General features: G+C 47.3%; 1 protein-coding gene across 1 annotated transcript; it reads right to left on the bottom strand.

Annotated features, from left to right (window-relative positions):
• Positions 1 to 4,307: 4,307 nt before the first annotated feature.
• Positions 4,308 to 11,999, bottom strand: LOC138928662 (uncharacterized). The gene is made up of 5 exons (XM_070286073.1): positions 11,777 to 11,999; positions 11,258 to 11,691; positions 10,365 to 11,202; positions 7,200 to 8,093; positions 4,308 to 4,987 (listed from the first exon to the last, which is right to left on the bottom strand). The coding sequence occupies exons 1-5, from the start codon at positions 11,997 to 11,999 to the stop codon at positions 4,308 to 4,310; spliced, it is 3,069 nt and encodes a 1,022-aa protein (XP_070142174.1).
• Positions 12,000 to 21,816: the final 9,817 nt, after the last annotated feature.

Consider the following 21,816-nt stretch of genomic DNA (forward strand, 5'->3'; position numbering starts at 1 on the left):
TCTCTCTGCTCTTGATTTAAACTTTAATTTATATTAAATTTTCTGTAATTGTTTATGTTCACGGATGTCTATTTGTTCATGTTGATGGATGTAATTGATAATTATTATTTAGGTGCCTTCGATTAAATTTTACGTGCTTTTAAATTTTAAATTTTTGTGTATTCGGCGTTTTATATTGCCAAACAAATGTATGAATGTATTCACATACACATTTTCTTCACGAATCGACGAACAAATAAACAATATAAATTAGCACGGGCACTTTAGAATAAATAACATCGACTTAAATTCAATAAATAAATAAATAAATAGAATTGAATAAATTAAATAAATAAATAAATGTGGCGGAAATAAATAAATAAATAATTTAGCCTACTGTTTCTTGCGTAAATAAATAAATTAAATAATATTATCCGGCCGTGGATTTTTCTTTTGGGCTTCCGTCACCTTCGTCCCGGTTGAGACGGTGGCACCTCGGCCTTTGAGGCCCAATATTTGGGACCCGTCCGACTTTGGGGTTGGGGCCGATTTTTTTTTTTTTTCTTAGTTACTCCCACCCAGAAGTTTCGCCTCCAGAAGGCACAGGACCCTGTGAACGTGCCTTGGTTATTTTAATTTTAGTTCCGTTTGGAACGGACTCACTTTCTTTTCCTTCCTGGCAGTATCCCTTCTTCTCCCTTTTTTTTTGGTTTCTCGTGACCGGCTCCTGGTCACGCTTGTGGCTTCCCGGATCCGTTTATCTTCCTCTCTACTTCCTGGATTTTTTCCCGCACTCCCGTCCGAAATATATATATTTCTTTCACCTTCCCGTACTGTTTTCGGTTTTTATGGTTTTATTTTCGGGTTTTTTCGGGTTTTTGCGGTTTTTTTTTTTCGGTCGAAAGATTTTAGGTTTGATTTCGGCTCCGTTTTTCCTACTGGCCGCCATTAGCGGTCACCTTGCCCTATATAGGCTCGGTTCCCACCAATTCCTTCACCCACTTTTCTTGCCTCTCTCTCCCGGGGTCGAGAACCGCTTTCAAGGCCAGTACTCTTTGGTGCCTTGGTGTGGGTGCAGCTATCCTCTCTCGCGATCGGCACATACTTCCCACATTTCCCCTTCGGTGTGGATCGCATGAGGCGCTCGAGATGCGATCCACTTCCCCTCTTCCTGGACCTGCCAACCTATCCTCGGTGCGCATCCCAGACGATATTTGTTTCGCCTGCGGCTATCGATTACCGCCCGAATGCAACAACTTTTGGTGATTCTTTCTCGTCTATTGCGATGCGGCATCTCTTTCTACCGCCGAAAAAGCTAGATTAATAAGATCTGACCCAGTAACATGCTCCCGATACTTTGACTTTAGGTTTCGACAATTAATTAAATTGTTCAAAAGCTCCGAAATTTTTGGCGAGTTTACTCTGGTCCATTATTATTGGAGAATAGAATTCCAGCACAGAGGATCGCCCCACTCTCATGGAATGTACTGGTTTTCTGGCGCTCCAAAGCTAGAAGGACCAGAAAATTCCGATCAAGTGGTGAGTTTCATTGATCGTTTTATTACAACCACAGGGGACGATCCTGAATTGCAAGAAGTAATTCAATATCAGCGGCATAAACATAGTTCTTCGTGTTTAAGAGAATTGCGTGGCCAGGAATTCTGCAGGTTTCAAATGCCATACCCTCCAATGCCTGAAACAATGGTTTTGTTTCCGTTAGAAGACAACGAACCCAATATTGAACATTTTAAAGAAATGTTTAAAAAAATTAAAGAGCTTTTAAAGTCTAGTTCCAATGAAGAAGCAGCCGTCTTTAATAATTTTGAAAACTTTCTTACCCATCTACATATAAGTCTTGAAGAGTACAAGTTCGCCATCCGATCAAGCTTGAAAAAACCTCAGGTATTTTTTCGCCGCAAATTTTCCGATAGGTTGGTAAATGCTTATAACAGGGATATCCTGGGCCTACATAGGGCAAACATGGATATACAGTTTATATTAGATGCATTTGCCTGTTGTAGTTATATAATTAACTACATAAACAAATCCAACCGTGGGGTGTCGCAACTGCTTCGAGAAGCCATGACTGAAATAAGCCATGGAAATATTTCAGTTAAAAGAAAATTGCAGCATCTCGGGAGCAAATTCATTAATGCTACCAAAATATCATAAACGCCCGCGTTGCTCGGCAGGGCGAGCGCGGCGGGCCCGAGGGGTTCGGGGCATTGAAGGACGGTCGACCGTGGCTTCGCCCCTAAGCAAGGCTCGTTCCGACCCAGGGTTGCCCGGCCCTGGGAAGGCTCCGTTCGAACACAGCTGGTTTAACCCCTCAGCTGCGAACCTTATAGTCAGTGGGCACGGGTCGCTTTACACGCCTGACTTGAGGGGAGGTAGTTTTAAGACTTGCCCATGTCTCGGTAGGGATTGGGAGGCAAAGGATTATCAGGTGAGGGATTCACTGGAGGTGCCGCTCGCATTGGCCGTACCGCAGTACGTTTCCAGGAGGTACCACGCGGAGGACCTTCTCCCAGGAGAAGGTGGTGTCTATCAAACCGATATTCACCTACGAGTCGACTTGGTGTACCATTAGAGCCAAGGAATATTCATCAACAGTTGCCCTGTTGACTTTGCGTTGGATTGGTACACCCATACCACCCACGCTCACAAAAATCATTAAAAATTATGAAAATGTATGTTAATTTGGAACATCGCTTTTGATTATTATACTTGAAAAATAAAATTATATTTACAAAAAAAATAAATTGATAGAATTTTTTTAATGGTGAAAATGGGATATGGGATATTTCTTTTGCAGCCTTTACTTTTCAGATTGACTGTGGATTTGAGTTTTGGGTGGATGGGGTGTTTCACATTGCACAGACTGTTGAGAAACCGTTACAAGTGCATCCTTCACCATCCCTACTTTGGTGAGCTAATTGAGCAGGTTGTTGCACGCACTTGATCTAGTGTAGGTGGGATGAGGGTGGGAAAATTTGACTGCTCTGATCCTCTTTCCAGCGGCCCTTCAGTGGGAAAACAAGTGACCTTTATCAAGTGAGGTATCTCACAGGGAAAATCACAGTCCTGAGTCGTGGGTGGGAATATGTTTCGGCTCTGGCGCCCTTGTTCACTTACACCCCGTCCCTTTATCAAGTGAAGATGTTGCCTGAACGTTCACGTCTGGCGTCCTTCTTCACTAACACCCTGTTCCTTTTTCAAGCGAGGATCGTGGGTGAACGTACACGGGATGCTCAGGATCACTCCGGGCGGAGCAGGACCGCCGCCATGCACCCTTTTTCAATTGCCTTATCCGGGCGGAGCAGGACCGCCGCCGTGCGCCCTTTTTCAATTGCCTTAAGTGGGCGAACGTACACGTGTGGGTCAGGATCACTCCTGTCGAAGCAGGATCTCCCCGGTGCGCCCTTTTTCAATTGCCTCACCCTCTAAGTGAGGGGTCGTCGGTGCACGTGCATCGATCCGGGATCGCTACCGGAATCGCTCCGTTGCATTCGCACTCGTATCCATATCCCTGTGGGAACCCTTGAACACTTGATCTCAAGTGTCCTTTTACATGCACTGACCCTAATTTATTCCATCTTTATTACCCCCTCTTATGACAGGTTCATATCTCCCCCTAACTAAGTGCATTTTTATTATCTAAACCACTCTAATTTTGACAGCTAATCCATTAATTGCATTTTTATTACCCTTTTTACCGACATCAAAGGTCCCGAAAACCCGGTTATTCAACTACTTATATAAAAATTTAAAATATTAAAAAATTGTCCAATATATAATATTTCATATTTAGCTATAATTTCCCCCTCGTGGATTGTGACCTTGTCGTGGTGTGGGGGCTTAGTACGTGAATTTCAAACAAAAAATCACTGAAACTAAACGCAATCCTTATCTAAACTCTTTTTTATTTTTTTACTTACTGCAAGGGTATTTCAACTTCGGCTAGCCGAAGTTAGCTTCCTTTCTTGTTTATTACTAATATGTTTTGAATTTACATATATAGCTGATGTAAGATATATCTGACCAATTCTGCAATTGGCAATTGACTTCTTTTAGCCTCTTCTGAATTGCAGACTCTCCAATAAAATTAAAAGGTTATCGCAAAGGTTAATATTTCAGACCCGACCCACACGTGCATATATCTTATCTTATAGAATACAGGTTTTTTTTTTTAATTCGTTTATTTAGCATTAAGGGGGGGGGGGGGGGCATGTACATAAGGGAAGGGTGTGGGTTAACATTAGAAGGGGGGCAGTTAACTCGCGCGGTACGGCCGCGAAGCATTGCTTCGCGCGGCCGCCGCTCCCAGACTAAGACTCCTCCTGATTCCTGCGCCTCTCCTCGATCCTGAGCTTACCCATGATCGCGGCGGCAAAGCTGGAGACTCCTTGCCAGTTTTCCTCGCTCCTCAACATCACTGCAACGAGGTTTTCCACGCTAATGCTGGTATGTAGAAGGGACTCCACCGCGCGCCTCTCGCTCTCGAATTTAACACACGAGAACAGCGCGTGCTCAGCTGTCTCCTCAACGTCCTGGCCGCATCGACTGCAGCCTCCACTCTCCTCGTGGCCGAACCTATGTAGGTAGCCCTTAAAGCACCCGTGGCCACTAAGTACCTGGGTCAGGAAGAAATTAACCTGTCCGCGTTTTCTCATGGTCCACGTCTCCAGGCACGGGATTAGACGGTGCGTCCACCGGCCTTTTGTGGAGGCATCCCAACGTGATTGCCACGCGGTTAGCGTTGCCATTTTCGCCTCTGCTTTTGCCTCCTTCTTCTCGCGGGGCGACAGGGCTTGCCCGTGGACCTTCTTGAAGACGTCGGCCTGTTCCTTGGCAAGCAGATCTATCGGCGGGGTGCCAGCTATGACTAGCGCCGCCTGATCAGAGACCGTCCGAAACGCACTGCAAATGCGAAGAGCGGCCAGACGGTGTGCGGCCATCAGCCCGCGGCCGTAAGAAGGCGTCACCATGGCGTGACTCCATACGGGGGCTGCATATAGCATAGTTGCTCTAGTTGCGCTCGCTAAGAGGAGCTTGCTCGCTTGTCTTGGGCCGTGATGGTTCAGCATGATCCTTGAGAGTGCTCTCACTGTCGTGGCAGCCTTGAATCATGTATTTTAATTTGTATTTATTTATAATATATTTTATAAGGCTTTATTTATGTCAGTTTATAAATTTTACAATTCCGGAGCCGTTTAAGACGAAGCGAACGCTTTGCTAGTTCGATCGGTAGTGAAAAATGTGTCGAAAGAATGCATAAAATAAATCACGCGTTTTCTTATCAAAGAAGAATAGTAAAGAGAAATAGAAAAGTACCGAAATATTTGCAGGTAGGCATATACATATTAAATTAGCATCCAATTCGGGCAATCACTGGAGTAACGGTTGAGGTCGTACTTGACTCCCCCCCCGTTGAATTTACATTACTCCTGGAATGTTATTTCAAAAACAATCTCATATTTTCTCAATATTTGCTTGTTATACGATCTAGTTACCTAAAATTGTAGACTTAAGATTATTTTACAATTATGTTTGCTTAATTATATTTTTATGTTACAATATATATTTATTTACTAATATTACAATATATTTATATTTTGAGAAAAGTTTAACGAGTCTTTGTATTTCGACCTGTTATTTTCCTATCGAAATGAACATCTTCAATACTGTTCTGATATTTATATTTTCTTTTAACAACAGTTCTGTCTCTTTTGCAGCCTTTTTCGTCTATAAAAAATGTTTTGTTCTTGTCTTTCACAGTTTTAATTATGTATTTCGGTCTCTGTTTTATATTTTGAAACCCCAAGTTTTTAACTAGTTCACGATTTCCAAATTCATTGTGGTCAACTCTGTTTTCATTTATTTTATTAATATTTAGATTTTTTTTATTTTGTATTTTTTCCTGTAAGTCTTTCCAAACAGATTCATCAACATTATTGTGTAATAAGTCATTAGGTTTCTGGTTAAGTGTTGTGTGTATTGTATCATTATATATTTCTACCGATTTAAGTGCAAGGGTCCTATTGTCAATTTCCCTAGTCTTGTCGTCAAATTTAAAGGCTCTAATGTGCTCGTTTAACGTTAAATGAAACCGTTCGATGTCCGAGTTTCCTGTGTGCGTATTTGGTGAAGTAAAATGATATTCGATGCCTTCAATATTAAGGAAATCCTTTATATATGCTGTACAAAACTCATTGTCGGCAATAATTTTTTTTGGCTTGCCTAGATTTGCGAATCGTTCTCTTAGAGCACTGGCTATTGTTATAGAGTTTCGGTCTGCTAGATAGTGAATAGAAGCATGTTTTGATAGCTTATCGACACAGGTTAAAAACATTAATGTTTTAGTGAAAAACCAAATGTCTATATGAACAATTTCATTGGATTTTGCCGGAGTTTCCGTTATGAGTAATTTTAATTTACTTGGATGTCAATCGTATTTGCACATATTACATACTATGCAGTTATTAATAAATTTATGGATTTCTAATTTAAGATTGGGAAAATATATTTCATCCTTGAGTTCAAGATACGTCTCGTGTATTCCCCTATGGTTTTTTTTGCATGGTGGTCTTCTATTTTTGCGAGGAGGCTTTCCCTATCAAATATATCTTTTAAAAACTTCTCACATTTCAAGAAGCGAATTTTATTTGAATCTGCAAAATATCTATTTATGGTCATCCGAATAGCCGGGAACAACTCCACTTCATCACAAAAAATTCCTACGGATCCCTTTAGTGGCAGGAACTCGTTCAAAGCGTGTATTACAAAATCTTCATTGTATTGCGGCAGTGAAATAGTAAAACGGATTTTTTTCCTATAAATTATTTTCTTTGAGTAGTTTTCTCTAGACGACTTTTCTATTACGAGCTGATGTTTGTATATATTTATAGGAGATTCACTTAAGAAAATGCGATTATTAGGATCGATTTCCGTATTAATGGTGACAACATCAGATCTAGGGTCATCTTCCTCACCCAGAGCATTTATTTGGACTCTACTAAGAAAATCGGCCACTTGGTTTGTTTTCCCTTTAATGTATTGGATTTCAAAGTTATACTCATTTAAACTAATTTTCCAGCGTTGCATTTTCATATTAGGTTCCCGTAATGAATTTAACCACACAAGAGGACGGTGATCTGTTTGAATATAAAATTTCCTTCCATATAAGTACGGGCGAAAATATTTGGTTGCCCAGACAATACTTAATAGCTCCTTTTCAATGGTGCTATAATTTAATTCGTGATTATTCAGAGTACGAGAAGCGAATGCTATGGGGTGGTCGGCTTGCGACAAAACAGCTCCCAAGGCTGCGTTGCTTGCATCGGTTGTGAGAGTAAATGTTTTACAAAAATCTGGATAAGCCAGAATCGGGTTTGAACATAAAAGTTCCTTAAGTTTTTCAAAAGATTCTAAGAAATCTTTTGTAGGAGTTACTTTTGAACCTTTTTTTAGGCATGATGTAAGAGGGAGAGCGACCTTACTGTAATCTCTTATAAACTTTCTATAAAATCCTGTTAATCCCAGAAATGACCGAATTTGTTTAATAGTTTTCGGAACAGGAATTTTTTTAATAATGTCAATTTTTCCAGGGTTAGGCCTGATACCTTCGGCTGAAATAATATGGCCTAAATACTCCGATTGACGTTTTAAAAAATGACATTTATGACTTTGTACTTTCATATTAAACTGAGATAATCTTTTAAGTATCTTAGCAATAGAGTCAATATGTTCATCTAGCGAAGTCGAAAATATAAGTATATCGTCAAGATATACGACACATATCGTATTAATGTAGTCGTGAAGAACTTCATTCATCATTCGCTGAAAGGATGCTGGGGCGTTTTTTAAGCCGAACGGCATTCTCGTAAATTCAAAGTGGCCAGTAGTTGTAGAAAACGCTGTCTTGTGACGGTCCTCAGGCTTAATCAGGATCTGGTGAAATCCCTTAGCTAAGTCCAAAGTCGTAAAATATTGTGAGTTACCTAGCTTTGAAAATAGGTCCTCCATATTTGGTATTGGGAATTTATCCTCTATCGTATTGGCATTTAGATTTCTAAAATCAATAACTACTCGCCAAGTATCGGTTTCTGAAGTTCCTTTTTTGGGAACAATCCAGATAGGAGCATTATAAGGGCTCGTTGACTTTACTATTACCCCGGATTCCAACATCTCATTTATTTGTTTATCTACCTCTTTTTTTTTTGCGCTTCAGCGACTCTATAAATTTTTGAATATACTGGAAGGTCGTTGACTGTCGGTATGCTGTGCTGATATTTGCTAATAGTAGTTAATTTATCACCGTCATAGTAGAACACACTGTTAAATTTTCCTAAAAGTCTTGTAAGCTTTTCAATTTCTTCTGGATTCAGATGGTCTAATGTTAGTTTATTTGTTATGTGTTTAATGTCTGGCCTAACAAATTCGACATCAGAAGAGAATCTTATGGTATCGTCAAATGAGATATTGTCTATCATGTTATCTGAATTGGAAAAAATTAAGTTACATACAGCATTTTTTGTAATAAGAATTTGTTTGTCAAAGTTTATTATTGCCTTTAAAGGTTTCAAAATATTACAACCGATAATGCCGTCAAAATCCGATACTAGGTCTGCTTCTAACATTTCTATTTTTGCATTTGGTAGGCTAAATTCCTTAAACATTGGGATTGTTACTTTAGTTGAAACCACTGTTATTGAATTAATAGTTTTGATAGTTAAAGGGGCTTCCAAGTGTGAGCGGAACGAATGGTGGAATAGGTTTTTCTTTATTATGGATGTACCTGCGCCCGAGTCTATGAGAAGCTTAAGGGGTATTGATTGGGTCCTAACAATTATATAGGGAAGAGCTCGGACGCTGCTAGCTGAAAATTTGCCGCTGCTTCGGGCTGAAGCGAACCGACTTCCATTTCAGAGACTCTGCTAGTTGTGGAGGTCTGACCATATCCGTTAGAGCTTGTGTTATGTTCGGTGTTAACTCTTTCTGATGGCCTGCGAGAGCTCGAGGGAAATTGAGAAATATTTTGGTTAATTTGGTCTGATCATACAGGGTAGTTTCGAATAGGATAGTTTCTATTATTAAAGTTCCTTAATGGAGTTTCGACGTTAGAAGGAAATGTCTGCTTATTATTAGTATATAGTCGTAAATTATAGTTTTTAAAGAAATAATCGGTTTCAATTAACATTTCCTTAGCTTTAAGAAGTGTTTTCGGGTTTCTAGCTTGAAGAATTAATTTTGGCTCGTTAGGTAGCTTAGCGATAAACATTTTTAAAACCATATTTTCGTTTGTGTCACTTGTGTACCACTCATTTTCTTCCATTTGAGATTTTAAATTTAACTTAGTTAACTGGTTTGTGAGATATTCGTACAAATCATTGATATTATTTCTTAATTCAGATGTTTTTATTTTATTTACTATAATTTCGAAACTTTCGGCTATATTAAAGTTTGATTGTAAGATGTGTTTTACAGCTATCCACTCGGAAGGGTTGTTATTATTAATTAATACGATATTTGCCCTATCTCGAATTTTGCATCTTACTCTAAGGTCAAACAGCTCAATATTGCTTGCATCTGCGGTCTCAGCCAGTTTTCGCAGTACGTCCACATGTTTGATGAAAGTTAGCAGCTCTTCTGTTTTTCCACCAAAGTCCTGTACGTCAGCTAGAAGGTCCCAAATTGTAGACATCTTAGAGGAAAATTTTCGGTCACAGCCACTTCTCCGAGGTATGCTTATAGTCGGCCTCTAGTTTTGAGCTGGTACAGTCGCCAACCCACGGTTCACCGTTGAAATTTCTAGCTCCGTTAATGCAGATGGTATAGTCACCAATTATTACGGTTCTCCGTTGATACAGATTTTTCCGATTCGATGGTGGCTGGCTTGGTGTATTAATGTGCAATTGTGGTTTTGCAAAAATATGTGGGGCTTATAAGGAGGCTCGGTAAGACTTTAATATTACTGGCCAATTTAACCGCACTTTGCATGTTTTATAGGAAAAACAGCTTTATATGCTCTTCCCAAAACATTTAATAGTCAATGGCCGATTAGTTTTTATCACTTTTGCCGACTGCGCCAATCATGTATTTTAATTTGTATTTATTTATAATATATTTAATAAGGCTTTATTTATGTCAGTTTATAAATTTTACAATTCCGGAGCCGTTTAAGACGAAGCGAACGCTTTGCTAGTTCGATCGGTAGTGAAAAATGTGTCGAAAGAATACATAAAATAAATCACGCGTTTTCTTATCAAAGAAGAATAGTAAAGAGAAATAGAAAAGTACCGAAATATTTGCAGGTAGGCATATACATATTAAATTAGCATCCAATTCGGGCAATCACTGGAGTAACGGTTGAGGTCGTACTTGACTCTTGGAGCTTGCGTAAGTCAGATGTTCCCTGAAGGAGAGTCTGGTGTCGATCATCACTCCTAGGTATTTAATAGCTCTAGAAGATCTGACCGATGCATCGCAGACCCGCACGCTTGCCACCTCCACCTTCTTCCTGCTGCTCACCAGGACGGCTTCGGTTTTCTGCGGCGCTAGCTGCAGTCCGGCGTTCGACAGCCACTCGTTGATTATGGCTATGCTCAGGCTGCTGGTCTCCTCTGCTCCTGCGATCTCCTTTGCGACGGTGACCACCGCTATGTCGTCTGCGAAGCCCACAATCTCCGTTCTCCCTGGTAGTGGAAGCCGGAGGACGCCGTCGTACATTGCATTCCACAAAAGTGGCGCAAGCACGGACCCTTGTGGAACACCGCACGACAGCTCGACCGCTTGAGTACCGCTGTCCGAGTCTATCTGCAGCACCCTGTCGTGAAAGTAATTTCGCATCAGGTTAAGCAGATAGGTGGGAACTCCGAAGTTGGACAAGGCATCCATTATCCGGCCCCATCTCGCCGTGTTGAATGCATTGCGTATGTCCAGGGTGAGAATAAGGCAATACTCCTTAGAGCCCCCTTTCCATCGCTGTCCGGCGATCGCCGCGGAGGCAATGTCCACCACCTTGGACATGGCGTCGACGGTAGACTTGGCCTTTCTGAACCCGTACTGGGAGTCAGAGAGACCTCCTGCCGCTACGATAGCCCTCTCCAGTCTCGTGCTGATTAGGTGTTCCAGCACCTTACCGGCCCCGTCTATCAGGCAAATGGGTCTGAAGGATGCTGGATCATCCAACGGCTTTCCCGGCTTGGGCAGCAGAACCAGTCTCTGCGCTTTCCATCTTGAGGGGAAGAGCCCCTCCCGCATGCACCTGACTCATCACCGAATTGGCCATGTCATCGGTGTCGCCTGACGCTTCCACTCTCTGCATCCTTAGTGCGAAGGCTTGGGTGTCGAGCAAGTCGGCGTTGAAGCTTTGGCGCTGCTGCGCGGGGGGAGGTGGAGGAAGCGTACTGCGAACATCCAGCGTGGTGAAAATTGCCGCGTGGTCACTTGCGGTGTACACCCCGCTAAGTATCCACCTGCACTGCCCAGCTCTCGAGCGACTGGCGAAGGTGAGGTCCACCACCGATCCTGCTCCCGCCCTGCTAAAAGTGTGCTCCTGACCTACGTTGAGTAAGGCCACATCTAGCGTTGAGAGCACTTCTAGGAGTGTTCTGCCACGGGCGTTTGTGGTAGCGCTACCCCAGTCGACCGCCCAGGCGTTGAAATCTCCCGCAAGCAGAGTCGGAGCGGCCTCTTGCGTCAGCGGCAAGCCTGTCCAGGATGACAGCGAACTCAGCTAGCGTGAGGCTAGGGGCGAGGTATGTGCTGTAGACCCACCAGCCTCCAACTTTGGCACGCACGAAGCCATTGTCCGCGTGGACGTTTTCCAAACGCAGTGACGTGGTTCCGCAGACCCACAAGGCCGCCTTGCCGGAGCTATCCACGGCCCAGTTGTGATTGCGACCACCTCTGTACGGCTCGCTTAGCACTGCGAGATCGGTTCCGTATTCTCGGACCGTCTGCGACAGCAGGTCTTGCGCTGCCGCGCAGTGATTCAGATTAATCTGAATCACTTTCATGCCCTGTGTTTGAGGCCATCTCTGGACGACGCCACCAGTGGGCAGGAGCGGCTTCCGGCCTGGTGACTCGTGTCCTTCCTTTTGAGCTGCTCGCACTTGAAGCAGTTCGCTGGATTAGGGCAGTCTGCTGCCTTATGTCCTTCCTTCCCGCATTTAAAGCAGGCCTTGCTTCTATCTACGGAGCTCCGGCATCTGCTAGCCACGTGCCCCGTGTCCAGACACCTGTAGCACTTAAGCTGGGGCTCCAGCTCCTTGATCCGGCACCTGGTCCATCCGACCTTAACTTTGCCAAGTTTGATGAGCGCGCCTGCCACGCCCGCCACGCCTGCCGGAACCGTGAAGGTTGCGGCCTGGCTTCCTGAGGCCAAGGCGCGCATCCCTTTTATTGTCACCGAGTTCGGGGGGAGGTCCGCCTGCTTGACTAGCGCATTCGCTAGCTCCTCCTTTGTGGTCAGCTCGTCCAGGTCCCATATCCGGAAAACGGCCTGGGGCGTCATTGTGCGGATCGTGGCTCCGGCTCCCAGTGCTTTGCCAATCAGTTCCTTAAAGCCGCTGGTTTGGGCCTGCGAGTTGCGCTTAATCTCCAGTAGCAATTCTCCTTTAGCTGTCTTTCTGACTCTGGAGACGCTATCGCCAACTTCATCCATCCTGGCGTCCTTAGCTCGCGTCACCAGACCGAGCACGTCGCTGTAAGACATGTCTGGAGGAGGGCTTATGATCAGCGCATCCTTCCCACGTCTTTTGGGCCTCTCACGCCGGCCTGCTCCGGGATGAGCTCGTCGTGTTTGCTCGATGGGCGCCTTTCCGTCTCCTCCATTGGTGCCCTCAGCAATCCTCCTAGGATTCGGTGGTTGCGAGCTGTTGCGGGCTGTCTGGCACCCGCGTTCCGCAGTTTCCTCGCTCCGTGTGTGGGGGGGCCTTGCCTCCGGGTTGCGCATTAATGCTTCCTGGAGCTCCTTGAGCCTGGCGAAGGCATTCTTCATACCCTGGTGAATGCTCCGCACCTTCTGCTCGTTGACCTTCGTAAGCAGGTCTTCGAGGATCACCCCCATCTCCACTAGCTGTGGCTGGGGGGCTCTGTGCCTCTTAGTAGGCTGCTCAGTCTCTGATGGACTCAAGGAGTCCCTGTTGCGTTTCGCTAGTGGGGAACACGAATTGTCCCCTTCAGCGGTCCCGCTTGGGGCTGAGACAACAGACGCTTTAGCAGCATTTCCTGGCGGGCTGCGCCGTATGCGGGAGCCCTTCTGAAACGCACTCAGTTCTTCCTCTACACTTGTAGCATCCGGGTTGACGTCGGCCAAGTGTGCCGCCGGCGTCGCCGTGGTGGGTGGAATGGTAGTTAGGGCCTCCAGAATCCGTGCCCTAGCCGCGGAGTTTACCGCGGGTGGATTTCCACCTGAGTGGCTGCCACCTGGAGTATTATTGTTGATACCAAGCATTCCTCTTCCTTTACATGCAGCAATATACCCTGCTGATGGGTTGCATTTTATACCTCCTGCCAGGTTGCATTTTATACCTCCTGCCAGGTTTAGATTGCTGCCGACCGATACGGTGCAGACGCAGACCATACCGCCGGCCAATATGGCTCAGACGCGGTATGGATTTGGGGAGTCGTCGCAGCTCGAGCCTGCCGGCCATTATGGCACAGACGCAGACCGATCAGCCGCCCCATTAGGGACAGGCTAAGTGCGATACGGGCGTGGGTTGCACTATTCGGGGCATCCAACGATGGCCGAGGATTTCTCCACGACATTAACGCTGGGGGTTATACCGCCCCTCCTCGGTCGCCAGAGCCCTGTTTTAGGGTGTACCGCGTCGCGGAGGGGATGGCAGTTGGTCTGTTCCATGACCTTTACCACCTCAAAGGCCTCCGCTGTGCTGAGAGGGAGTTTCAAGTCCCTGCCATGACCCTCTACCAAAGGATCGTGGCCGCCACCCGAAACAGTATGCTACTGTTTCGTCGGCCTCCCCGCATGTAAACGTCGTAACAGGCAGCTTTTAACAGCCCGCACTGGTTTGATCGCCAGCGCCGCCTACCGGGCCAAGCGCCCTCTGGCGCACACTGGTTACGGGCCGAGTTACGCGAGCTACAAGCTTACGCGCTTTCGCCTTTTCCAACACTGTTACTACAGCTGATCTAACGCTCAGCTGGGATGATATGCCACTTAGAGCGGGCCGCCACATTGGTAAGAGCAATTACCAACGCGTTAAAGAGAAAGTGAAGAAAGGCTCTCGGTGAAAGAGCCACCCCCACTTACCCCTGCCGCCGGAGCTGTGGCCATCGAGTGGACCCTCTGCGCAGCGCACCACGGTCCCAGGAACGGTGGACCGGGCATGTAGGTCCGACCCATGGTCATCCTGCAACTTCTCATAGCACTAACACTTTTCTTCGTACTAGGTTTGGCCTCTATTCCGCCTCCCTGGGGGAGCGCCGGAAAACACAACCTCACCGTTCAGCGTACTACAACAATCTATAGAATACAGGTATATACATATATATGTCACCTGTTATTAAGTTAAGAATCGGTAACATTCGAGGGATACATGCTGAAGTTGGTGTCAGGTATAAATGCAGCCCTCGCATAACCCTTAAATCATAACCTGATACCTGTTAGCAACATAACACGTGATCAATGTTGCACAATTGCATAAGCAATCGTATTACCTGATATATACCTGAAGTACAGTCAAAAGGGTTAACCCTAAAGGTTGTTAACAGGTAATGTAAGGTGCCTATTTATTGGCGCACATTTATAATCCGCGGATTAGTATTATCACGACAGTGACATTGACAACATATACCAGTGCATCCAGTATTTTTATATTGTGTGAATGTATATTTTTAATCAGTGTAAAGACAAATAGTGTGTGTGTGTGTGTATATATATATCTATATATATATATAAGTGTACAACTATTTTTGGTAAGTTATACATTTTGTTTTTAAATTGTTAAATTTGGCCACAATTTTAGCAAGATTTGGTTTGGGCATGTTTTGAAAAATTTGCCTCAATATATTTCGATTTCCTGTGGATACCATCGTTAGAGGGATTAGCTTTTTCAGCGTATAGTTTGTTTGAGTTTTAAAACGCCGTTAAGTTTATAGCGGCGTTTTAAATCTCACAAGCTGAACCCCCTAAAAGAATCTACGGTGGAAATCGAAATATAATGAGAACAATATTAAGTAAGGACATGGAGGCCCGGATCACAAAATCGATCTTAATACATTTCAGATTTTAGAAACATACATTTAACCATATTATCTAACCATTTTTTAACAGGAACGAAAAAATGCCACGCACATCTTCTTTATCTCAGGAGCAGCGTCGCCAAGCCGCACTTAGGAGAAGTCGCGCTCAATACGCTCGAAATGCTACGCAAATTAGAGCCCGAAATGCCGAGCACAATGCCTTTGTCCGCTCAGTGAATCCGGAGGTTGCAAGGGAGCCTTGCGCTCGAGATACCGCAGTACGCTCTCAGAGAAGGCGTAGTGAACGAGTCCGAGCGCGGGAACGATTAAATGATGCAGCATCTCATGCACTCTCCAGGCAGAACTCTGAGGAGCGACGACGACAGCAATCGCAGGATACTGCGGCGCGGGCTACCTGGAGATCACTCGAGGAAAACCGCGGTCCAGAACGTGCACGGGATGCTGCAGCGCATGCACTCGCCAGGCAGAACTCTGAGGAGCGACGACGACAGCAGTCGCAGAATACTGCGGATCACGCTACCTGGAGATCGCTCGAGGAAAACCGCGGGCCAGAACGTGCATGGGATGCTGCAGCGCATGCACTCGCCAGGCAGAACTCTGAGGAGCGGCGACTACAGCAGTCGCAGAATACTGCGGATAACCCGCAGAATACTGCGGATCACGCTACCTGGAGATCACTCGAGGAAAACCGCGGTCCAGAACGTGCACGGGATGCTGCAGCGCATGCACTCGCCAGGCAGAACTCTGAGGAGCGACGACGACAGCAGTCGCAGAATACTGCGTATCACGCTACCTGGAGATCGCTCGAGGAAAACCGCGGGCCAGAACGTGCACGGGATGCTGCAGCGCATGCACTCGCCAGGCAGAACTCTGAGGAGCGGCGACTACAGCAGTCGCAGAATACTGCGGATCACGCTACCTGGAGATCGCTCGAGGAAAATCGCGGGCCAGAACGTGCACGGGATGCTGCAGCGCATGCACTCGCCAGACAGGACTCGGAAGAGCGACGACGACAACAGGTTCAAAACACCCTCTCTCGCTCTAACCGGAGGGCACAAGAGGAAAATAGGAGGACTGAGCGAGCACGAGACGCCGAAGTCCACAGAATCACAAGGAACAACCCAATAAATCGAGCACGGGAACAACAAAGGAACACAATGCATCATCGGAACACTAGACTTAAAAGGAGACTTCGGGAGCAGCAAATTCAGGAAATGGCTGAGGAGAGACTCCTAACATACAGGTCTAATTCTCAAAATCGCCAGGCTGACTTCTAGAGCAGAACTTTCCACGGATGAAAGACAGGATCAACGGGAACGCCAACGCCAAAGGAACCGAGCCACTGCGAGGGAACAATATCGACGGAATATCAAGGATGGACCAACTGAATGCTGTGTATGCTGTGGAAGAACATGGTTTCCATCGCAGGTAAGTGGTTTAAACAAAATTTCTATATCTGCTAAGTTTCCTGCTTTAGATGTTGACAACGCATTTTATTTAAGTAGGAAATTTCCAAGTCCGTCGGGCAAATATCAGTTTTGCAGCACATGTCGTCAGAGTGTTTCAAAGGGTAAATTACCTTCCCTTTGCCTCTCTAAAGGCTTTGACTTCCCAGGTATCCCTGAGTGCCTTAAAAATTTAACATGTCTTGAGGAGCGCCTTATTTCTCCACGAATACCTTTTATGCGCATTATCTCCCTAGGATATGAAAGGCAATGCGGAATTAGAGGTGCAGTAGTTAATGTTCCGATTTCGGTACCTGATACTGTAAACGCACTTCCCCGTTCCTTTGATTCGACTCATGTCATACAGGTTCACCTTAAAAGGAAGCTAGAATATTCTCACAATTTCATGACAGAAACAATTCGACCCGCTCGGATCCTTGAAGCTGTTCGTTACTTAGTTAACACTGAACTTTACAGAAAGCACAACATTGCTTTTAATGGTAGTTGGCTTACTCAAATGGGAGATCGAGAAGAAATTCCATTTATCGCAGATGAAACCGACCGAGAGGAAGTGGAACAGCTCTTACGCCAACTACCCAATACTCAATTAAATCAACCAGAAGAAGATTTAAATCCAGGCGGTCATGAAACACTTTTAGAAAACAATGACACTGCTCTTCAGCATATAGCTTTGGCCCCCGGAGAAGGCCGCCTTCCAACTAATTTAACCCTCGACGAAGATGCAGAAGAACTTTCTTTCCCAACAATCTCTTGCGGTGCTGTTTTCAAAGCAAAAACCACCTACGCAAAAAAAAGCAAGATCGCAAATTCGTTTTTACGATCGTCGTTGTGCAGTAGTACCTAAGGTACTTTATATGTACAAATTTTACGAAATGCAGCGAATTCAAAATTCAATCTCCATTGCCCTACGTAAAAAATCAGGTTCCGTAACTGCTGCCAATATGATGGATAGTTCGTTTGTTGACAACCTTGTACAGCATGACGACCATGACGACGGATATCACATTCTAAAAGGTTTCGATCCGCTCCAGCTCACTGGGAAGCTGAGAAAAAAAGTCATAGCTATGATAAGACAATTTGGGCTGCCTACTTTTTTTATAACTTTTTCCGCTGCGGAATCCAAATGGAATGAACTTTTGGTGATTCTTTCTCGTCTATTGGATAATAGAAATATTACATTAGAAGGGGGGCAGTTAACTCGCGCGGTACGGCCGCGAAGCATTGCTTCGCGCGGGCGCCGCTCCCAGACTAAGACTCCTCCTGATTCCTGCGCCTCTCCTCGATCCTGAGCTTACCCATGATCGCGGCGGCAAAGCTGGAGACTCCTTGCCAGTTTTCCTCGCTCCTCAACATCACTGCAACGAGGTTTTCCACGCTAATGCTGGTATGTAGAAGGGACTCCACCGCGCGCCTCTCGCTCTCGAATTTAACACACGAGAACAGCGCGTGCTCAGCTGTCTCCTCAACGTCCTGGCCGCATCGACTGCAGCCTCCACTCTCCTCGTGGCCGAACCTATGTAGGTAGCCCTTAAAGCACCCGTGGCCACTAAGTACCTGGGTCAGGAAGAAATTAACCTGTCCGCGTTTTCTCATGGTCCACGTCTCCAGGCACGGGATTAGACGGTGCGTCCACCGGCCTTTTGTGGAGGCATCCCAACGTGATTGCCACGCGGTTAGCGTTGCCATTTTCGCCTCTGCTTTTGCCTCCTTCTTCTCGCGGGGCGACAGGGCTTGCCCGTGGACCTTCTTGAAGACGTCGGCCTGTTCCTTGGCAAGCAGATCTATCGGCGGGGTGCCAGCTATGACTAGCGCCGCCTGATCAGAGACCGTCCGAAACGCACTGCAAATGCGAAGAGCGGCCAGACGGTGTGCGGCCATCAGCCCGCGGCCGTAAGAAGGCGTCACCATGGCGTGACTCCATACGGGGGCTGCATATAGCATAGTTGCTCTAGTTGCGCTCGCTAAGAGGAGCTTGCTCGCTTGTCTTGGGCCGTGATGGTTCAGCATGATCCTTGAGAGTGCTCTCACTGTCGTGGCAGCCTTGGAGCTTGCGTAAGTCAGGTGTTCCCTGAAGGAGAGTCTGGTGTCGATCATCACTCCTAGGTATTTAATAGCTCTAGAAGATCTGACCGATGCATCGCAGACCCGCACGCTTGCCACCTCCACCTTCTTCCTGCTGCTCACCAGGACGGCTTCGGTTTTCTGCGGCGCTAGCTGCAGTCCGGCGTTCGACAGCCACTCGTTGATTATGGCTATGCTCAGGCTGCTGGTCTCCTCTGCTCCTGCGATCTCCTTTGCGACGGTGACCACCGCTATGTCGTCTGCGAAGCCCACAATCTCCGTTCTCCCTGGTAGTGGAAGCCGGAGGACGCCGTCGTACATTGCATTCCACAAAAGTGGCGCAAGCACGGACCCTTGTGGAACACCGCACGACAGCTCGACCGCTTGAGTACCGCTGTCCGAGTCTATCTGCAGCACCCTGTCGTGAAAGTAATTTCGCATCAGGTTAAGCAGATAGGTGGGAACTCCGAAGTTGGACAAGGCATCCATTATCCGGCCCCATCTCGCCGTGTTGAATGCATTGCGTATGTCCAGGGTGACAATAAGGCAATACTCCTTAGAGCCCCCTTTCCATCGCTGTCCGGCGATCGCCGCGGAGGCAATGTCCACCACCTTGGAGATGGCGTCGACGGTAGACTTGGCCTTTCTGAACCCGTACTGGGAGTCAGAAAGACCTCCTGCCGCTACGATAGCCCTCTCCAGTCTCGTGCTGATTAGGTGTTCCAGCACCTTACCGGCCCCGTCTATCAGGCAAATGGGTCTGAAGGATGCTGGATCATCCAACGGCTTTCCCGGCTTGGGCAGCAGAACCAGTCTCTGCGCTTTCCATCTTGAGGGGAAGAGCCCCTCCCGCATGCACCTGACTCATCACCGAATTGGCCATGTCATCGGTGTCGCCTGACGCTTCCACTCTCTGCATACTTAGTGCGAAGGCTTGGGTGTCGAGCAAGTCGGCGTTGAAGCTTTGGCGCTGCTGCGCGGGGGGAGGTGGAGGAAGCGTACTGCGAACATCCAGCGTGGTGAAAATTGCCGCGTGGTCACTTGCGGTGTACACCCCGCTAAGTATCCACCTGCACTGCCCAGCTCTCGAGCGACTGGCGAAGGTGAGGTCCACCACCGATCCTGCTCCCGCCCTGCTAAAAGTGTGCTCCTGACCTACGTTGAGTAAGGCCACATCTAGCGTTGAGAGCACTTCTAGGAGTGTTCTGCCACGGGCGTTTGTGGTAGCGCTACCCCAGTCGACCGCCCAGGCGTTGAAATCTCCCGCAAGCAGAGTCGGAGCGGCCTCTTGCGTCAGCGGCAAGCCTGTCCAGGATGACAGCGAACTCAGCTAGCGTGAGGCTAGGGGCGAGGTATGTGCTGTAGACCCACCAGCCTCCAACTTTGGCACGCACGAAGCCATTGTCCGCGTGGACGTTTTCCAAACGCAGTGACGTGGTTCCGCAGACCCACAAGGCCGCCTTGCCGGAGCTATCCACGGCCCAGTTGTGATTGCGACCACCTCTGTACGGCTCGCTTAGCACTGCGAGATCGGTTCCGTATTCTCGGACCGTCTGCGACAGCAGGTCTTGCGCTGCCGCGCAGTGATTCAGATTAATCTGAATCACTTTCATGCCCTGTGTTTGAGGCCATCTCTGGACGACGCCACCAGTGGGCAGGAGCGGCTTCCGGCCTGGTGACTCGTGTCCTTCCTTTTGAGCTGCTCGCACTTGAAGCAGTTCGCTGGATTAGGGCAGTCTGCTGCCTTATGTCCTTCCTTCCCGCATTTAAAGCAGGCCTTGCTTCTATCTACGGAGCTCCGGCATCTGCTAGCCACGTGCCCCGTGTCCAGACACCTGTAGCACTTAAGCTGGGGCTCCAGCTCCTTGATCCGGCACCTGGTCCATCCGACCTTAACTTTGCCAAGTTTGATGAGCGCGCCTGCCACGCCCGCCACGCCCGCCGGAACCGTGAAGGTTGCGGCCTGGCTTCCTGAGGCCAAGGCGCGCATCCCTTTTATTGTCACCGAGTTCGGGGGGAGGTCCGCCTGCTTGACTAGCGCATTCGCTAGCTCCTCCTTTGTGGTCAGCTCGTCCAGGTCCCATATCCGGAAAACGGCCTGGGGCGTCATTGTGCGGATCGTGGCTCCGGCTCCCAGTGCTTTGCCAATCAGTTCCTTAAAGCCGCTGGTTTGGGCCTGCGAGTTGCGCTTAATCTCCAGTAGCAATTCTCCTTTAGCTGTCTTTCTGACTCTGAAGACGCTATCGCCAACTTCATCCATCCTGGCGTCCTTAGCTCGCGTCACCAGACCGAGCACGTCGCTGTAAGACATGTCTGGAGGAGGGCTTATGATCAGCGCATTCTTCCCACGTCTTTTGGGCCTCTCACGCCGGCCTGCTCCGGGATGAGCTCGTCGTGTTTGCTCGATGGGCGCCTTTCCGTCTCCTCCATTGGTGCCCTCAGCAATCCTCCTAGGATTCGGTGGTTGCGAGCTGTTGCGGGCTGTCTGGCACCCGCGTTCCGCAGTTTCCTCGCTCCGTGTGTGGGGGGGCCTTGCCTCCGGGTTGCGCATTAATGCTTCCTGGAGCTCCTTGAGCCTGGCGAAGGCATTCTTCATACCCTGGTTAATGCTCCGCACCTTCTGCTCGTTGACCTTCGTAAGCAGGTCTTCGAGGATCACCCCCATCTCCACTAGCTGTGGCTGGGGGGCTCTGTGCCTCTTAGTAGGCTGCTCAGTCTCTGATGGACTCAAGGAGTCCCTGTTGCGTTTCGCTAGTGGGGAACACGAATTGTCCCCTTCAGCGGTCCCGCTTGGGGCTGAGACAACAGACGCTTTAGCAGCATTTCCTGGCGGGCTGCGCCGTATGCGGGAGCCCTTCTGAAACGCACTCAGTTCTTCCTCTACACTTGTAGCATCCGGGTTGACGTCGGCCAAGTGTGCCGCCGGCGTCGCCGTGGTGGGTGGAATGGTAGTTAGGGCCTCCAGAATCCGTGCCCTAGCCGCGGAGTTTACCGCGGGTGGATTTCCACCTGAGTGGCTGCCACCTGGAGTATTATTGTTGATACCAAGCATTCCTCTTCCTTTACATGCAGCAATATA

This window comes from Drosophila kikkawai, chromosome 2L, assembly GCF_030179895.1.
Source record: "Drosophila kikkawai strain 14028-0561.14 chromosome 2L, DkikHiC1v2, whole genome shotgun sequence".
In the NCBI taxonomy this organism is placed as follows: Eukaryota; Metazoa; Arthropoda; class Insecta; order Diptera; family Drosophilidae; genus Drosophila; species Drosophila kikkawai.

What these genes read in the sequence shown, in the direction of transcription:
- LOC138928662 (XM_070286073.1), bottom strand. Translation starts at nt 11,999, where the DNA reads ATGAAAGTGATTCAGATTAATCTGAATCACTGCGCGGCAGCGCAAGAC. An exon ending in CGCGGACAATGGCTTCGTGC is followed by an intron (nt 11,692 to 11,776) that starts GTGCCAAAGTTG and finishes CATCCTGGACAG; the next exon opens with GCTTGCCGCTGACGCAAGAG. An exon ending in CCGATGACATGGCCAATTCG is followed by an intron (nt 11,203 to 11,257) that starts GTGATGAGTCAG and finishes TGGAAAGCGCAG; the next exon opens with AGACTGGTTCTGCTGCCCAA.